Source organism: Sinohyriopsis cumingii, chromosome 2 (assembly GCF_028554795.1).
Source record: "Sinohyriopsis cumingii isolate HCF-2022 chromosome 2, ASM2855479v2, whole genome shotgun sequence".
NCBI lineage: Eukaryota > Metazoa > Mollusca > Bivalvia > Unionida > Unionidae > Sinohyriopsis > Sinohyriopsis cumingii.
The window spans coordinates 126,667,515-126,685,053 of NC_142962.1; the positions used below are offsets into that span (position 1 = coordinate 126,667,515).

General features: G+C 35.1%; 1 protein-coding gene across 1 annotated transcript in view; it reads left to right on the forward strand.

Moving 5' to 3' along the window:
* Positions 1 to 17,539, forward strand: part of LOC149805775 (tRNA-splicing ligase complex subunit RTRAF-like) — a 52,267-nt gene that overhangs the window by 17,326 nt on the left and 17,402 nt on the right. The window contains exons 3-4 of the mRNA XM_089950463.1: positions 2,198 to 2,297; positions 9,040 to 9,135. Coding sequence (XP_089806589.1) covers positions 2,198 to 2,297; positions 9,040 to 9,135 — 196 coding nt within the window. The remainder of the gene's footprint in view (positions 1 to 2,197; positions 2,298 to 9,039; positions 9,136 to 17,539) is intronic.

Consider the following 17,539-nt stretch of genomic DNA (forward strand, 5'->3'; position numbering starts at 1 on the left):
TAAAGCCTTGTTGGCTTATACAAATGGTGTCAGTCTGCTATGAAATTTGGCCACATTACTAAAAGTAAAAAAACACAGAAGTTTTAGGCCTTTCACAGCTGCACAAATGGTGCAAATCTCCCTTTCAGTATGACGTCCATTTACTAAAAAATATTAAAAAGAAAAACTTGATATGTCAGACAGGAACATGTTAAAAGAGTTTGCCAGGTTAACTTCCCAAGCATATGGCCCTGTACATGTCTGCCAGGTGATCAATCTCAGGCCCACCTTGGCCTTTTGTGTAGGAAACACATCCCCCCCCTTTTTTTTTCTCACTAGTACATAGACATCATGTGTAGGGCCCTGCTTATATTAGCTTTACTGGTTATAAAACCAGTGGAGCTTATGGTATGGTTCTTAGTCAGTCTTGTACCATCTGTTCACAAATGCTATTTACAGCTTCTCAAAAACCACTTGGCAGAATGGAGCAAATATGAAGAAAACCTTTCTGGTAAGAAGCTGTTTAAAATTTGTTCAAATTATACCAATCCACTATCTAATGTGGCTGCCAATACTAAAACTAGACAGACCTCTAAACAATTTCTCAAAAGCCATCAACAAAATTTGACCAAATTTTATAGAAAATATCCTTCCATGAAGGGGTTTCCAATTTGTGCAAATGATGCCAAACTACCATCAGATACATTTTTTAAAATGTTGGACACAATATTGTCATCACATTAGTTTTCCACAACAGAAAGTCAACACTGCCAATTTACAGCAGTTCATAAACTGCTTCAGAGTTTCAAAGTCAGGTATGAAAGATAGCTTGTGGATTTAGTGTCAGGATAAAAAATTTTGTTACGATTATTTACTTTGGATCATAAGAGATCACAAATGGTCTCAAGATTTAACCTAATGCAGCTGCCATATGTGTGAGGAAATGAACTTATTTGAACCTAAGACAGTTAATTCTGCAACATGCTTGATTGCGCCTTTGACCATGGGGTCATAGTAATAGTCATAGAAAGTTTGTGTTATGGTTTTGGTTAAGGTGTTTTATTTGCTTTTATTTCCTAACCCCCTTTATTAATTTTATTCATACTTGAGGTGAATCATTATGAAGCTAAGGCAATACATTCCATTGTACACTCAATTGCCCTGTTGACCTTGAAGTCATATTTTCGATTATAGAAAATGCACATTAAGGTTTTGGGTTAGTTTATGTTTCCTAAACCCCATAGCCTGACCATGCCATCCATCCCTTCACTGCATGTGTTAGAAAAACTTAGATAAAAAAAAGAGTTGGATCCCCTTTTCTGAAAAGTGCTTGCAATAGCTTCAATCACTCAACAGCATTTTGTTATCTATATACCAAGGGAGACAACCATTGTGAAAATAAATACACAGTTTGCACCATTTGTCACTGAAGGACTAAACTATGAATTTATCACTCAGTTTCATCATGGCACATGCAGTGGAACAATTAAATTTATGTATGATAGGCTATACATGGCGGTCAGTATTAATGGTGGAGGAAGAACCCAGGAAAACCTCCAGAAAGAACCACCGACCCACGAGAAGCTACTGGCAGGCTTTCTCACATACCCACATTGGGTGAATCTGAGACTCGAACCCACGCAGACAGAGGTGAGATAGCAGTTATCCGTAACGGAGAGTGCTTTAGACCACTCAGCCACTCGGGGCCACTATTTCAGATGATAATATTTTCTTTTTTTTATTATTGAATAGTGTCTTATGCAAGAAGTGTCAAAATATTGTTATTTCAGGTGACAATGTTTTTATTTATTTGTATAGTGTCTTATGCAAGAAGTGTCAGAAAGTATTGTTATTTCAGATGATAATTGTTTTTTTAATTGAATAGTGTCTTATGCAAGAAGTGTCAGCAAATATTGTTATTTCAGGTGACAATGTTTTTATTTATTTGTATAGTGTCTTATGCAAGAAGTGTCAGAAAGTATTATTTCAGATGATAATTGTTTTTTTAATTGAATAGTGTCTTATGCAAAAAGTGTCAGAAAGTATTGTTATTTCACATGATAATCAGATAATGTTTTTTTAAATTGAATTGTCTTACGCAAGAAGTGTCAGCAAGTATTGTTATTTCAGATAATGTTTTTTTTTTGTTGAATTATGTCTTATGCAAGAAGTGTCAGCAAGTATTGTTATTTCTGACGATACTAATTTTTTTTTACAGTACCTGATGGATCTTGACTGTCCGTATCAGCAGAGTGAGAAAAATTGTGTGATAGAATGGTTGCTGGCATATGCTGTCCGGCTGGAATATGGAGATAATGGTAAAATATTTGATCTATCACTTTCCAGAGTATTACAGAGGATAAAGCTGATCTTTTTTTGAGCCATCAGTGTATTCTTTGGCGTGCTCACTCACCCAATATTTCTTGTGGCCAAAGTCAGAGTCATAGAAAATATACGCTGATTTATTTTACAGGTTTGATACAAGTTTATTCATTTGCTTATATGTCCTAAACTCCTGGATGCTTTTTTTGTAATACCTGGGATGAATCATCATGAAGCTAATTTATTTGTGACATGCATGATTGCCCCTTGAAAATTTTGTCCATTGCGCATATTTCCTGAAGCTCTTGATGGATTTAGAAAGTTTTGGTTAAAAGTGTTTTGATTTGCTTATACAGGGTTCGTACAGTCTCTGAAGGTCTTTGAGAGTTTGGGAAAAATGAGGTAGCATTTTCAAGGCCTTGAAAGTTTGGGAAAATTGAGCAGATTACCAGGAGGTTTCTAAAAGTCTTTGAAAATTGAAATAAACCCAAATTTTTAAATTTCTTTCCATAATCACAAATAAAATTGCCCAAGGTTGTTAGATTCAAATGTATAGTATGACTATACCAACCCGTTTGTTTGTATCCCCCCTACCGATTTTAATAATGGAAACCTTTAATGTGATAAAATGTGCAAGGAACTTAGTCAGTTCATTCATTGATTTATAATTTCTAACCTGACTGTGAGTAGAGTCGCTCTAACACTGTCATCTTCTGTGTGTTTCATGGTTAATGGAAGTTTTCAATATAATAGATGGACGTGCTCGAGATCCATTTCCAGTTCCTGGATAAGTACGTTTTCAGCAAAGGGGTGTGTGCACGACTACAGATGTACATTCATATACCGTCTGCTTCTGATATTTACAATGTCGAATCAAGCAAAGGAAAAGAATGACAACAAATTTGCCTATCACATGGATTTAACAAGCGGTTTGATTTTTATGTTCCTGTGTGCAAAGGGATATAATTCCAAACTCTCAATGTTATGGTAATTTATGGAATTATCTGGCAATTACCAAAAAGGATGAACTACATCATTGTGTTGTCTGATGGAAATAAGGTAGCCCATAATGTACGCAGTATGGCGCCATGTTAGTATGGAAAGTACGTTAAGCGTGAAAGGTGCAGGGGATGCCAGTATTAGTGCTATTCTGGTCAGTCAGGTTTTAAATTATAAATCAATGATTTAATTGACTTAATTCTGTGCACCTTTTATCACATTAAACGTTTTTGTTATTGAAATCGGTTGGGGGTACAAACAAACAGGGATGTATAGTCAGACTATAGTTGAGTTTTCTTGGTTTCTTTCTTTTGAAGACCCGTTCAGTTTCATTGCCGCCACAATTACAAACGATCATTTGTTTGGCCATCCAAAGCTGGCCTTGGTGGCAACTTCAATAACACATGCACTCTTCATCAAAGCAAGCCGGCTACACATATCGTCAAAGGAAGTCAGCACTATAACTATGTTAGCACGTTTTTTTTTCTTCTAATTTCATGGTGTTTGTTTTTCACAATCTTATCATTATATATGTTTTTAGGTGTTATCTAATGTTGTAAAGCACTTAGAGCATCTAAAGATTGGGTACTATACAAAGTCCTCTTTAATTATTATTATTATTAATATTATTATTATTATTATTATTATAATCACAAATATAACTGCCTAAGGTCGGTAAATTCGGATGTAGTCGGTTATCCTGGCTTCTTGCCATTGATGAATCGTTCAATTTGATTGGATGAGTCCATCAGCTTTGGCCAGTCAGAATGTTCATTACACGAATTCATGATTTTTTTTAACAAGACTGTTAAGCCAATTGAATTTTGATTACATTGAACAAGCGCTCACTCTATGTAGAAAGTGCACAAAAAGCAACACACTTGAGGATTCAAACTTTGTTCAGTCGATTTATGCCTTCAGTTTCGTTTCACTTCTTGTTTAAATATGCCAGTTCTTTGCTCTTTCAACAATATCTGGCTTGAACAAGAGAAATACAAAAAATGGCTGAAAAAGGATAAAACGTAAATGAAAGGCGTTTTGTACATTATCAGATAAGAAAAAGTGAGAAGCAAAACTCTGTAGGGTCCTCAGAATTATGTGTGAGGCAGGAGGAGAAGTAGAGTCCTGATGCGATTTAATATTGACTCAGTATGGAATATTAGTGAATGAAGTTATCCAATTGGATAATCATCCCCTGAAAGGCTTCAATAGAACAGATGAGAGCCATGATGAAGTGTTTTATTCCTTCCTTTCCAAAAGAAAGGAATATGTTGAACTTTGGAATGTTCTCCAGAAAATTTTGTTGTTGTCACATGGGCAGGCAACAGTGGAGGGATGATTTTCTGTCAGCAAACGGGTATCTGTTGAGAACCTCAGCAAAGAAAGCCTCAGAGCTCAAAGGCTAATCATTGACACAATGAGGAAAGCAGGTGGACCTTTGGAAATCATCATTAGCAATGAAATGATGACATATGCCTCCTCTGCAAGACATAAATACCATGCCTATCTGGATAAGAATAAAGCAGAGAATGAGCATGAGGAGAAAATCAGAAAAGGAAAGAAATGGGAGTATAGCCATGGATGAAGTTGAGGAACTTAAAGCCAACTATTTATATCTATATTGTGTGATTGACCTTGGTTAAGGGCCTACATGACTAGGGACATTTATTTTGTAAACAACATAATACATAGCTAATATTTATCTGTGATCATAAACATGTTTACTTGAGTTTGAATTTTAGGACATTGGTGTTCCCCTTGGGAATTCCTGGTGTAAATGCTGTTTTATATGTTCTTTACTAAATTTTTAGTTATAGACCTGATCATGTTTACAACCTGGAATGTTCTGGAAATGAATTTGATAGGAAAATGAGCCTCATCCTGATTCTTAAATTGTCTTAAGTTTTTATATTAAGGTTGATTATATTAAAATTGCTCATTCGTACCTTAACATCTGAAGTAGAATCAGTCTTATTGTTCTGTTAATTTTTAATTGGGCATGATATATTTGTTTAATTATTCACTGGAATTACAAAGTGCTTATTAATAATTCTTGGACTAAATCATTATTGTCTAACTATTGTGAATTCGTTCAAGGACATTTTGATTATATCATTTTGATACATCAAGACTTTGAGGCGATGGGCACATCAGCATGTTTATTATTGCAATTTATTTTGGAAAACCACTGGAATTTATTTGGGACTCTTTACATTTGGACTTATGGAAACATTGAGGACTGTTTGGGATTTAATTCACATTACTGTAAGTTCTTTTTTAAATTTTCACTTTGTATTCTACGGAAATAAATTATTTTTTGAATTTTACAAAACTTGTTAGTTTTTGCTGTTTTATGTTACTTAGTTAAGATCATAAAGTTGTAACACCATGCAGTCTTTTACCATATCTTTATGTAAAAACAAGCAGGACATGAAGACTTGCAGTTTAATTGTTATGTATATTTAATTTAATTTATATTTTGATTTAATTGTTTGTTTGTTAGTTTTAAAATTTTTAAAAATTCCATTACATGCTATTGTAGTGTAATTTTATTTACTGGATTTTACATTTTCCAGAAATTCAAATCAGTTTGACCTGACTATTTTTTGTTGTTGTAATTTTGAAATTGCCAAACACCACTTTTATTTTAAAAAATAAATTGAAGTAAATGTTCTGCTTTGAAAATATAGAGTATAGTGTTTTCATTGGTTATATAGGAACCGATTTATAGAGAAAAACCTTCATATTAATTTGGAAAACATATCTATGGAAATAAATTATTTGTTGAATTTTACAAAACTTGTTGGTTTTTCCTCATTACTGTTACTTAGTTAAGACCATAGAGTTGTAACACCACGCAGTCTGTAAAATCCAGTATATAAACTTACATTACAATAGCATGTAATGGAATAAAAAATTTTTGTAAAACTAACAAACAAACAATTAAATTAAATCAAATATAAATTAAATTTACAAACATATGAAAGTCTCCAGATAAAAGCTACTGTTTTTGAATCTTAACTTACGGCCTCTGTAATAAAAGCCTGCACATATATGATGATAATGATGAAACTGCATGGACGTATAATAATTATCATACAAAAAATGTACCTGCTTACAAATTAGCATTATATTGCAAAAAATATTTATTTTAATTATTTTTATTTAATGTAATTAAGTAGTGTAGGCATAAAAGGGTTTTATCCAGAAAGTACTATATTAGATGCTATTCAGAAGCAAAGACATGTATTTAAGTGTATGACAAGAAATTTCTTGAACTGAATTTGACCCTCATCCACTTGAATAATAGGGGAAAAAGTGGAATTGTTGTATGATATATATGAAAAATTTACAGGTTCGGTATTTCACTACATTGTTTACATTTTTTGCATTACTACATTACTACTTTTCTAAATGAGAGTCCTTTATCAGCAATTTGGAATATTTTGTTGTTATGCTAACCAGTTTTATATTAAATATCTGGTTCTTGTAAGATGTATTTATTTATAGCAACTCTGCTTACTTAGGCCTAAATGCGTGAGATAAAGAATTTTCAAAACTAATCATTTTGCACATTTGTTTTATTGATAAATTTGCAAACCTTTTCAGCTGCTGATAAATATTTTCTGATTTCAGTAAGTAGAGAGAAAAACAGATTCAGCCTCAAATATTGCTCATGACATTTCTCAGTGCCTACTTTAAATTCACATTTACTCTTTTTTGTTGCTGATCTGGTTTATATTCATGGGACCAGAAAATCCACAGTGGATGTACATTTAGTCTGCAGGAACAATTAATGCACAGACACGAAAGGTGTAGGAGGTCATATTACTAGCAATGTCCATCCATGAACAAGGTGCTACCCATAACAAAGCTATCTTGCTTTTGTCTTTTTTTGTTTTCTGAAACATTATATCACTTTGCCTATTGTTCGAAGCAGAAACCTATTGATTTTAATGTTAAGATTTTAACTCCATTGTTACATGCAAAATTAATGTAAATTTGGTGAAGGAGCTAAAGTGTTACCCCACTATAACGCGCCCTGCAATAACATGAATTTGGATATAATGTGGTTGTGGTGTGGCTCTCTAAATTTCATATATTCATTTGCACATGAAGAAATATTTTTTTTCTTCAAAGTACGTGAAATGGTGTATAAATTATCATTTTTGGGAAGAGATAATGTATGAATTCATATATAAAGCAATTGTGGCATGGTTCCTGAAATTTTAAATACATGTACATGTATTTTTCTCATACCTGGAAAATATTTTTTTAAAGTTTAAGAAATAGTGTGTAAAATGTTTATTATCATTTTGGGGGAAGAGTTCGTGTTTGAATTCAAATATAATACGAACATGGTGTGGCTTCTGAAATTTAACAATTTCACCAGGTTCTTGAAGTATAAAGCCAAAATAAATATTATCGGAAATGTTACTTATTACTGATCCATGAGTAAAGCCAGTAAGTCATCTTTGTGATTGTCTTAAATTAATTCTGTATACAATCATTGCTGAAACAATAGTCGACGTGTTTTTTTCTTTAACTGCATACACAACCAAGCAACAGACAATGCCATGGTTGATAAAAGATTCTCACAATTTAATAAACATCAAAAAACAAAAGCCGCCAACATGTTTGCTGGGCTTGGCAGTGTTATTAGATGCAATCCGTTGACCAGTAAATAGCTGGAAATTGAAAGGGTATGAAATTGTAAGTGTTCATCTTAAAAATCTTTATAAAAGTATTTTTCACATGTTTCTTTCGATATTCATAAAATCTGAAGTAAAAGTTATATGCACACTGAAAGCATGTGTTGTTTGTTAATTATTCTTGCTGTATTTGTTCAAATGAATAGGTGTACAAGTGTTAATTATTTTAAATTTACAATGGATAAAGGTACACAGAAACGCATATAAAACAATTTTAGCAGTATGAAATTTATACAGACACCATTTGTAGTCTCAGGAATATAATGAACCATACATGTGCTTTGTCTTTCTTAACCTAATTTTGCTGATAATTTTTCCCATTGAATTCAGACACATAATGATCAGTGACAAAATTACTGAATAGTTTAAATATGTATGCAGTTTTTGCAATGGAATTACATGTATTGTGGATTAACTGCATGCCATGACGGTACGATATCAGACAGTAAGTAAACGGTGTTAATACTCTGTTCATGCTATATATTAGACATTGAATTCAGACACAATGATCTGGGACAAAATTATTGAATATTTTAAATCTGTGTGCAATTTTTCAAATCGAATTACATGGATTGTGGATGAATTGCATGCCATGACGGCACAGTAGTAAATGGTGTTGATACCCTATTCATGATATACATTAGACATGAATAAACTTATATGTGCCAATGCGTTGTTCTCTGAATAAAGTAAAATACTGTAAAACCCCGATTTAATGCAACCCCGCTATTAATGCAATCCAATTTTTTTTACCCAAATTATCACATTATAGTGGGGTTCCATTGTACTACTATATATGACTTGTATACACTTGCCATAAGGTAGAGTGTATTTTGTAATAATATTGTCTATCTGCTACCAGTTTTGTTTCTGCACAGTAACTTGAATTGACCAAGTTCAAAGTACTCTATGTTAACTTAAAGTACTAAAATGATATTTATAAGACTGATATCTAAAATGATATTTATAAGACTGATATCTAAAATGATATTTATAAGACTGATATCTAAAATGTTGTACATTTCAGTTGACAAGTATAAGGGTGTAACTGCAGAGACCTTGAAACAGGCAACAACCAAACCAGCACCAGGGGCTTCTTCCAATCCTCTAGATAACCTGAATTGTAAGTGAACCTTTAAATTTCAATCATTGTTGTTATATCAAGCAACTCAAGGGAATGTAGTCAGTCCTTTGTTGTGTCTATTCTATGATATCATGCAAGTTAAGGGGATGTAGTCAGTCCTTTGTTGTGTCAGTTCTGTGATATCATGCAAGTTAAGGGAATGTAGTCAGTCCTTTGTTATGTCAGTGATATGATATGCAACTCAAGGGAATGTAGTCTGTCCTTTGTTGTGTCAATTCTATGATATCATGCAAGTTAAGGGAATGTAGTCAGTCCTTTGTTGTGTCAATTCTATGATATCATGCAAGTTAAGGGAATGTAGTCAGTCCTTTGTTGTGTCAATTCTATGATATCATGCAAGTTAAGGGAATGTAGTCAGTCCTTTGTTATGTCAGTGATATGATATGCAACTCAAGGGAATGTAGTCAGTCCTTTGTTGTGTCAGTTCTTTGATATCATGCAAGTTAAGGGAATGTAGTCAGTCCTTTGTTATGTCAGTTCTGTATATCATGCAAGTTAAGGGAATGTAGTCAGTCCTTTGTTGTGTCAGTTCTGTATATCATGCAAGTTAAGGGAATGTAGTCAGTCCTTTGTTGTGTCAGTTCTGTGATATCATGCAAGTTAAGGGAATGTAGTCAGTCCTTTGTTGTGTCAATTCTATGATATCATGCAAGTTAAGGGAATGTAGTCAGTCCTTTGTTGTGTCAGTTCTATGATATCATGCAAGTTAAGGGAATGTAGTCAGTCCTTTGTTAAGTCAGTGATATGATATGCAACTCAAGGGAATGTAGTCAGTCCTTTGTTGTGTCAATTCTATGATATCATGCAAGTTAAGGGAATGTAGTCAGTCCTTTGTTGTGTCAATTCTATGATATCATGCAAGTTAAGGGAATGTAGTCAGTCCTTTGTTGTGTCAATTCTATGATATCATGCAAGTTAAGGGAATGTAGTCAGTCCTTTGTTATGTCAGTGATATGATATGCAACTCAAGGGAATGTAGTCAGTCCTTTGTTGTGTCAATTCTATGATATCATGCAAGTTAAGGGAATGTAGTCAGTCCTTTGTTGTGTCAATTCTATGATATCATGCAAGTTAAGGGAATGTAGTCAGTCCTTTGTTATGTCAGTGATATGATATGCAACTCAAGGGAATGTAGTCAGTCCTTTGTTGTGTCAATTCTTTGATATCATGCAAGTTAAGGGAATGTAGTCAGTCCTTTGTTATGTCAGTTCTGTATATCATGCAAGTTAAGGGAATGTAGTCAGTCCTTTGTTATGTCAGTTCTGTATATCATGCAAGTTAAGGGAATGTAGTCAGTCCTTTGTTGTGTCAGTTCTGTGATATCATGCAAGTTAAGGGAATGTAGTCAGTCCTTTGTTGTGTCAATTCTATGATATCATGCAAGTTAAGGGAATGTAGTCAGTCCTTTGTTGTGTCAGTTCTATGATATCATGCAAGTTAAGGGAATGTAGTCAGTCCTTTGTTAAGTCAGTGATATGATATGCAACTCAAGGGAATGTAGTCAGTCCTTTGTTGTGTCAATTCTATGATATCATGCAAGTTAAGGGAATGTAGTTAGTCCTTTGTTGTGTCAATTCTATGATATCATGCAAGTTAAGGGAATGTAGTCAGTCCTTTGTTGTGTCAATTCTATGATATCATGCAAGTTAAGGGAATGTAGTCAGTCCTTTGTTATGTCAGTGATATGATATGCAACTCAAGGGAATGTAGTCAGTCCTTTGTTATGTCAGTGACATGATATGCAACTCAAGGGAATGTAGTCAGTCCTTTGTTGTGTCAGTTCTGTGATATCATGCAGGTTAAGGGAATGTAGTCAGTCCTTTGTTGTGTCAGTTCTGTATATCATGCAAGTTAAGGGAATGTAGTCAGTCCTTTGTTGTGTCAGTTCTGTGATATCATGCAAGTTAAGGGAATGTAGTCAGTCCTTTGTTGTGTCAGTTCTATGATATGATATGCAACTCAAGGGAATGTAGTCAGTCCTTTATGTCATGATATGATATGCAACTCAAGGGAATGTAGTCAGTCCTTTGTTGTGTCAGTTCTGTGATATCATGCAAGTTAAGGGAATGTAGTCAGTCCTTTGTTGTGTCAGTTCTGTGATATCATGCAAGTTAAGGGAATGTAGTCAGTCCTTTGTTGTGTCAGTTCTGTGATATCATGCAAGTTAAGGGAATGTAGTCAGTCCTTTGTTATGTCAGTGATATGATATGCAACTCAAGGGAATGTAGTCAGTCCTTTGTTGTGTCAGTTGTGTGATATCATTCAACTTAAGGGAATGTAGTCAGTCCTTTGTTTTGTCATGCAACTCATGTCAGTCCTTTGTTATATCAATGGTATATCATGCAACTCTAGGGAATGTAGTCAATCCTTTGTTGTGTCAGTTCTGTGATATCATGCAAGTTAAGGGAATGTAGTCAGTCCTTTGTTGTGTCAATTCTATGATATCATGCAAGTTAAGGGAATGTAGTCAGTCCTTTGTTGTGTCAGTTCTGTGATATCATGCAAGTTAAGGGAATGAGTCAGTCCTTTGTTGTGTCAGTTCTGTGATGTGATATGCAACTCAAGGGAATGTAGTCAGTCCTTTATTATGTCAGTGATATGATATGCAACTCAAGGGAATGTAGTCAGTCCTTTGTTGTGTCAGTTCTCTGATATTATGCAAGTTAAGGGAATGTAGTCAGTCCTTTGTTGTGTCAGTTCTCTGATATCATGCAAGTTAAGGGAATGTAGTCATTCCTATTTATGTCAGTGATATGATATGCAACTCAAGGGAATGTAGTCTGTCCTTTGTTGTGTCAATTCTATGATATCATGCAAGTTAAGGGAATGTAGTCAGTCCTTTGTTGTGTCAATTCTATGATATCATGCAAGTTAAGGGAATGTAGTCAGTCCTTTGTTATGTCAGTGATATGATATGCAAGTTAAGGGAATGTAGTCAGTCCTTTGTTTTGTCAGTGATATGATATGCAACTCAAGGGAATGTAGTCAGTCCTTTGTTGTGTCAGTTCTGTGATATCATGCAAGTTAAGGGAATGTAGTCAGTCCTTTGTTGTGTCAGTTCTGTGATGTGATACGCAACTCAAGGGAATGTAGTCAGTCCTTTATTATGTCAGTGATATGATATGCAACTCAAGGGAATGTAGTCAGTCCTTTGTTGTGTCAGTTCTGTGATATCATGCAAGTTAAGGGAATGTAGTCAGTCCTTTGTTGTGTCAATTCTATGATATCATGCAAGTTAAGGGAATGTAGTCAGTCCTTTGTTGTGTTAGTTCTGTGATATCATGCAAGTTAAGGGAATGTAGTCAGTCCTTTGTTGTGTCAGTTCTCTGATATCATGCAAGTTATGGGAATGTAGTCAGTCCTTTGTTATGTCAGTGATATGATATGCAACTCAAGGGAATGTAGTCAGTCCTTTGTTGTGTCAGTTCTCTGATATCATTCAACTTAAGGGAATGTAGTCAGTCCTTTGTTGTGTCAGTTCTCTGATATCATGCAAGTTAAGGGAATGTAGTCAGTCCTTTATTATGTCAGTTATATGATATGCAAGTTAAGGGAATGTAGTCAGTCCTTTGTTGTGTCAGTTCTATGATATCATTCAACTTAAGGGAATGTAGTCAGTCCTTTGTTTTGTCATGCAACTCATGTCAGTCCTTTGTTATATCAGTGGTATATCATGCAAGTTAAGGGAATGTAGTCAGTCCTTTGTTTTGTCATGCAACTCAAGAGAATGTCATCAGTCCTTAGTTAGTCGTTTGTTTTGTCAGTGATATTATATCATGCAACTCAAGGTAATGGAATCAATCTTTTGTTATGTCATGCAGCTCAATAGAATGTAGTCAGTCCATAGTTAGTCTTTTGTTATGTCATGCAACTCAAGGGAATATTGTCAGCCTTTTGTTGTATCAAGCAATTCAAAGAAATATAGTCAATCCTTTGTTATGTTAGTGGTATGATATCATGCATCTCAAGGGAATGTAGTTAGTCCTTTGTTATGTCAGTGATATCATATCATGCAGCTCACTGTAATGGTGTCCATCTTTTGTTATGTCATGCAACTCAGTGGAATGTAGTCATTTCGTAGTTAGTACTTTGTTATGTCAGTGGTATTATCATTATTATAGTGTGCAGTGGTATAATATACAACTCAAGGGAATGGATTCATTTGTTTGTTATGACATGCAATTCAAGGGAATGTAGTCATTCTGTAGTTAGTCTTTTGTTATGTCATGCAACTCAAGGAAATGTAGTCAGTAGTTTGTTATGTCAGCGGTATGATATCATGCAACTCAAGGGAATATAGTTAGTCCTTTGTTATGTCAGTGATATCATATCATGCAACTCAGTGTAATGGAGTCCGTCTTTTGTTGTCTTGCAACTCAGTGGAATGTAGTCAGTTCATAGTTAGTGCTTTGTTATGTCAGTGGTATTATTATTATTATAGTGTGCAGTGGTATAATATCATACAATAATAATAATAATAATGAGGACTTTGTATAGCGCCTAATCTTTAGAAGCTCTAAGCACTTTACAACATTAGACAACACCTATAAGATAAAAAACATAATAATATTATTACAAAAACAAACACCGTGAAATTAGAAAAAACATTAAAAAATAAAAAACATGCTGAGAATATTTCAGGTAGGAAACATTATTAGGTCTTTAAGTTTGTTCTTGCAGTCGAAATAAGTGAGTTTTGAGAGCCCTCTTGAATGTGATCACTGTGTCTTTGTTCCACGTTGCTGGGCCCTGGTATGCAAAAGAACGCTGTCCATATGACTTTGTTTTCATAGTGGGAATAATGAGTATACAATTGTCAGAAGAGGAGCGTAAGTATGTTGCTGGTGTGTACACATGGGTGAGGTCGGATAGATATGTTGGACTAGAGTCCGACAGTGAAACGTAGCACATTGAACAAATTTTGTTTGATTCTGGATCGAATGGATAGCCAGTGTAGGGTACAGAGCAGCGGGGAGGTGTGCTCTGATCGTGGTACTCTTAGTATGATCCAAGCAGCTATGTTTTGAACTTTTGGAAGTTTCTGGAGTAGGTATTGAGATGAACCAGACAGAATTGAGTTACAATAGTCCAGTCTTGAAAGTACTAATGAACACACAAGTGTTTTAGTGGCATCAGCTGAAAGATATTTGCGAATTGAGCTGATGCGTCTCAGCTCAAGATATGCAGCCTTGCATATGTTCATGACATGTTGGTGCAATGTGAGAGTACTGTGCAGAGTAACACCTAGGTTTCATATTGATTGTGTGAATTTAATGTTGGTGTTGCTGATATTTATTGTTTGAGGTAAAGGATGTGAATGAGAAAGTCTTTGTGTTGTGATAAGAATGGCCTCAGTTTTATCATCATTCATCTGCAGCTTGTTACATGTCATGCATGATTTCACATCAGAAATGCACCTCTCTACACCTTGGATGGTAGCATCAACTTCAGTTGGGTGGCTAGATTTGTATATTTGGGTGTCATCAGCATACAATTGGTGAGACACTGGATGATGATCTATGACACTTGAGAGCGACTGAGTATACAGAATGAAGAGAACAGGTCCAAGAACAGACCCCTGTGGAACACCACAACATAGATCAACTGGGCTGGAGTGTACTCCATTTGCAGATACAATTTGTGTCCTGTTGACCAAGTAGGACTTGAACCACAGTAAGGCTGTATCATGAATGCCAAATACTTGCTGGAGACGGTGAAGTAATATATCATGGTCTGTTGTGTCAAATGCTGCAGACAAATCAAGGAGGATGAGGACTGTAATCTTTCCGCTATCCAATGCAGAGAGAATGTCATTAACTACTTTTAGAAGAGTAGTTTCAGTACTGTGGCAAGGGCAATATACAGACTGTACATTGCTAAAAAGACTGTTTGAATTTAGATGAGATACAAGCTGGGATAGAACAACCTTTTCTAAGATTTTTGATATGAATTTGAGATTAGAAACTGGGCGGTAGTTCTTTAAATCGTATAATAAATCAAGGAAATGGAGTCATTCTTTAGCTAGTTTTTTGTTATGTCGTGCAACTCAAGGAAATGTAGTCAATCTTTTGTTATGTCATGCAACTCAAGGGAATAGAGTCTGTCCTGTTTTATGTCACTTGGATGATGTCATTTATTTAAATTTGGAGGCACAATGCAAGGATCTAAGGGAGATATTGAACATCATTATGTACTAATAACATTGTTATTTATAATGGAAAGGATAAACATAAGTACCAGCATCAGAAAAGAATAACATTATTTTTAATTAAGACAAATAAAACGTAAAAATGTGAAAATTTTATTAAATGATCATATATTTATGACCTGCTAAAACTGGCTAACTGTCTTCTCATTAGAAATTTGAGCAAAAATAATAGTGTGGCCAAGTTTATTAACCAGCTTGTTCCTTTCTTGATATTCAAAAAGATATGAATATATGATCTTCAACCATGAAACTAAAAATAGATACCTGTCTGTTGCAAAATAGTTTTTTTTGCTCCTAAGCTTTGGACCTTTTCACAAGGCCTTCATCAGGTGAATGACATCTGGACTGGAGTCACATTATCAACTCAGTGTTGATCACATACAAAATCCTTCTGTACAATAGTGGGAGTTTCCAATCCAGAATCATAGACAACACTGGCACCCCTCTCCATGATTTCAGTAGCTTTCTTTAATTTTCCCCTAGGGTATAATTCTCTCTATTCACCCTTCTTTGCATCAACTGATGAGGTTTTGCATCTTTGGTCTAGAGAGCTATGTCCACCTCCTCCTTACAAGACATCTGGGCCACTTATCATTTCCAGCATCCATTGATCTTGTGGTAATGAAAGACCGTTTCTCAAGAAACTATCACAGTCTGGTTGAGTGACTGAATTACTTTATTGCTTTGAAAGGCTACTTCAGGACCCAATCATCAACAGTCTGTTTCATTTGCACAACCAGTGCCCAATGTTTTTTAATCTAGCTTAATGTTTACCACTTGACCTTTCAGCCTATGGTCCAGTTGAAACAGATTTTCTGGGATTGGGACTGACAAATTTTACACTGCTTTGAAATATCATGGCAATGTGACTGCTGTTTAACTAGGTTTCCATGGTAAATTTATATTCAGCAATCTGATCATAGCCTAAACCATTTCATTGAAAACCCTGCTGATGCTTATGCTTGGGACTCGGTCTCTTTTAATGCTAACACAGCAGCTCAATGCTGACATAACTAATGCCATAGCTGCTTCAGTTAACCTTCACATGGCAGAAAGAATTGCATTTCTTGCCATGTCTGGTGATAGGAAATCCATCACATAGCCATATGTAGATCTCATCAGGTCATCAGAGAGGTCCAGTGACCCAAGGCCTGCCATTGTTGCCTTGGAGAGATCAGAGAAACATAAAGTACCCTTTAAGACATTAACTTGAAATTAGTTTCCATGGGGCACCAGTGATTAAGCACAGAGGAGATAAGGATCAATCTCTTCCCAGCTTCTTCTCTCCCTGTCAGCAAATAATTTGATGCTTATGCTTCCATTCTGACTTTCAATTAGGAGGGATTTCTAACTTTTCCTTTGGTGATACATTATGTTTTGGAGAGCCTCCAGGCCATATTCAGTTCTCCTGCCCCATTATCAATGACTTCCATCAATATAGATGCCCTAAGAGACCCATAAAATGTGACACACTGCATTAACAAATAATCAGCACTCTCCTTACAAAAAGGGCAATTGAAATTGTGCACAATGCAAACTCGCCAGATCTTATTCCCAACCTTTTCCCTGATCCTAAAATCAATGGCCTATGCTGTTTCCCTTCCTCTCTGATTCCCAAGTCTTGCAAAAAGTGAGGGAATCATAGTGCTGTCTTATCCTCATTGATCCCATCAAGTGGTAAAAGTCACTGATCTTTTGTACTTTACAGCAGAGATTTCCAGGAAAATCTTGCCAGTTCAGACATGAATGCAGGTCTTCATCCATACTCAGAGAATCTGAACCTGCACTCATGATTCCAATCAAGAAAGCCTTCAGGAGATATTGGTTCTTAGAACAAGTGGTTTGCAAAATAGCTTCAGTAAGAAGCCCACAATTTTCATTGTGGGGAAGTGGATAGTTCTTCTTGCAGAGTTGCAGGCAGAAATACATGCCCTCAAAAGCCTCAGTGCTTCAGATATGACTTGTTCCTTTGAGCTTCCTGAGGATAAGTTGGCTCCCATTAGAACCTAACACTGTCAAAGACTACTGTTTTACAATCTTGGACACATGGAAGGGAGGATATAGACAAGATCTAAAACATCAACTACCTTCTTGCTAACTTTGAATTATCTTGAGTGAAGGCTTTGGCCCCTTTTATCTGAAATAGAATCTTATTTAGGCCTGATGTGGTTGAAT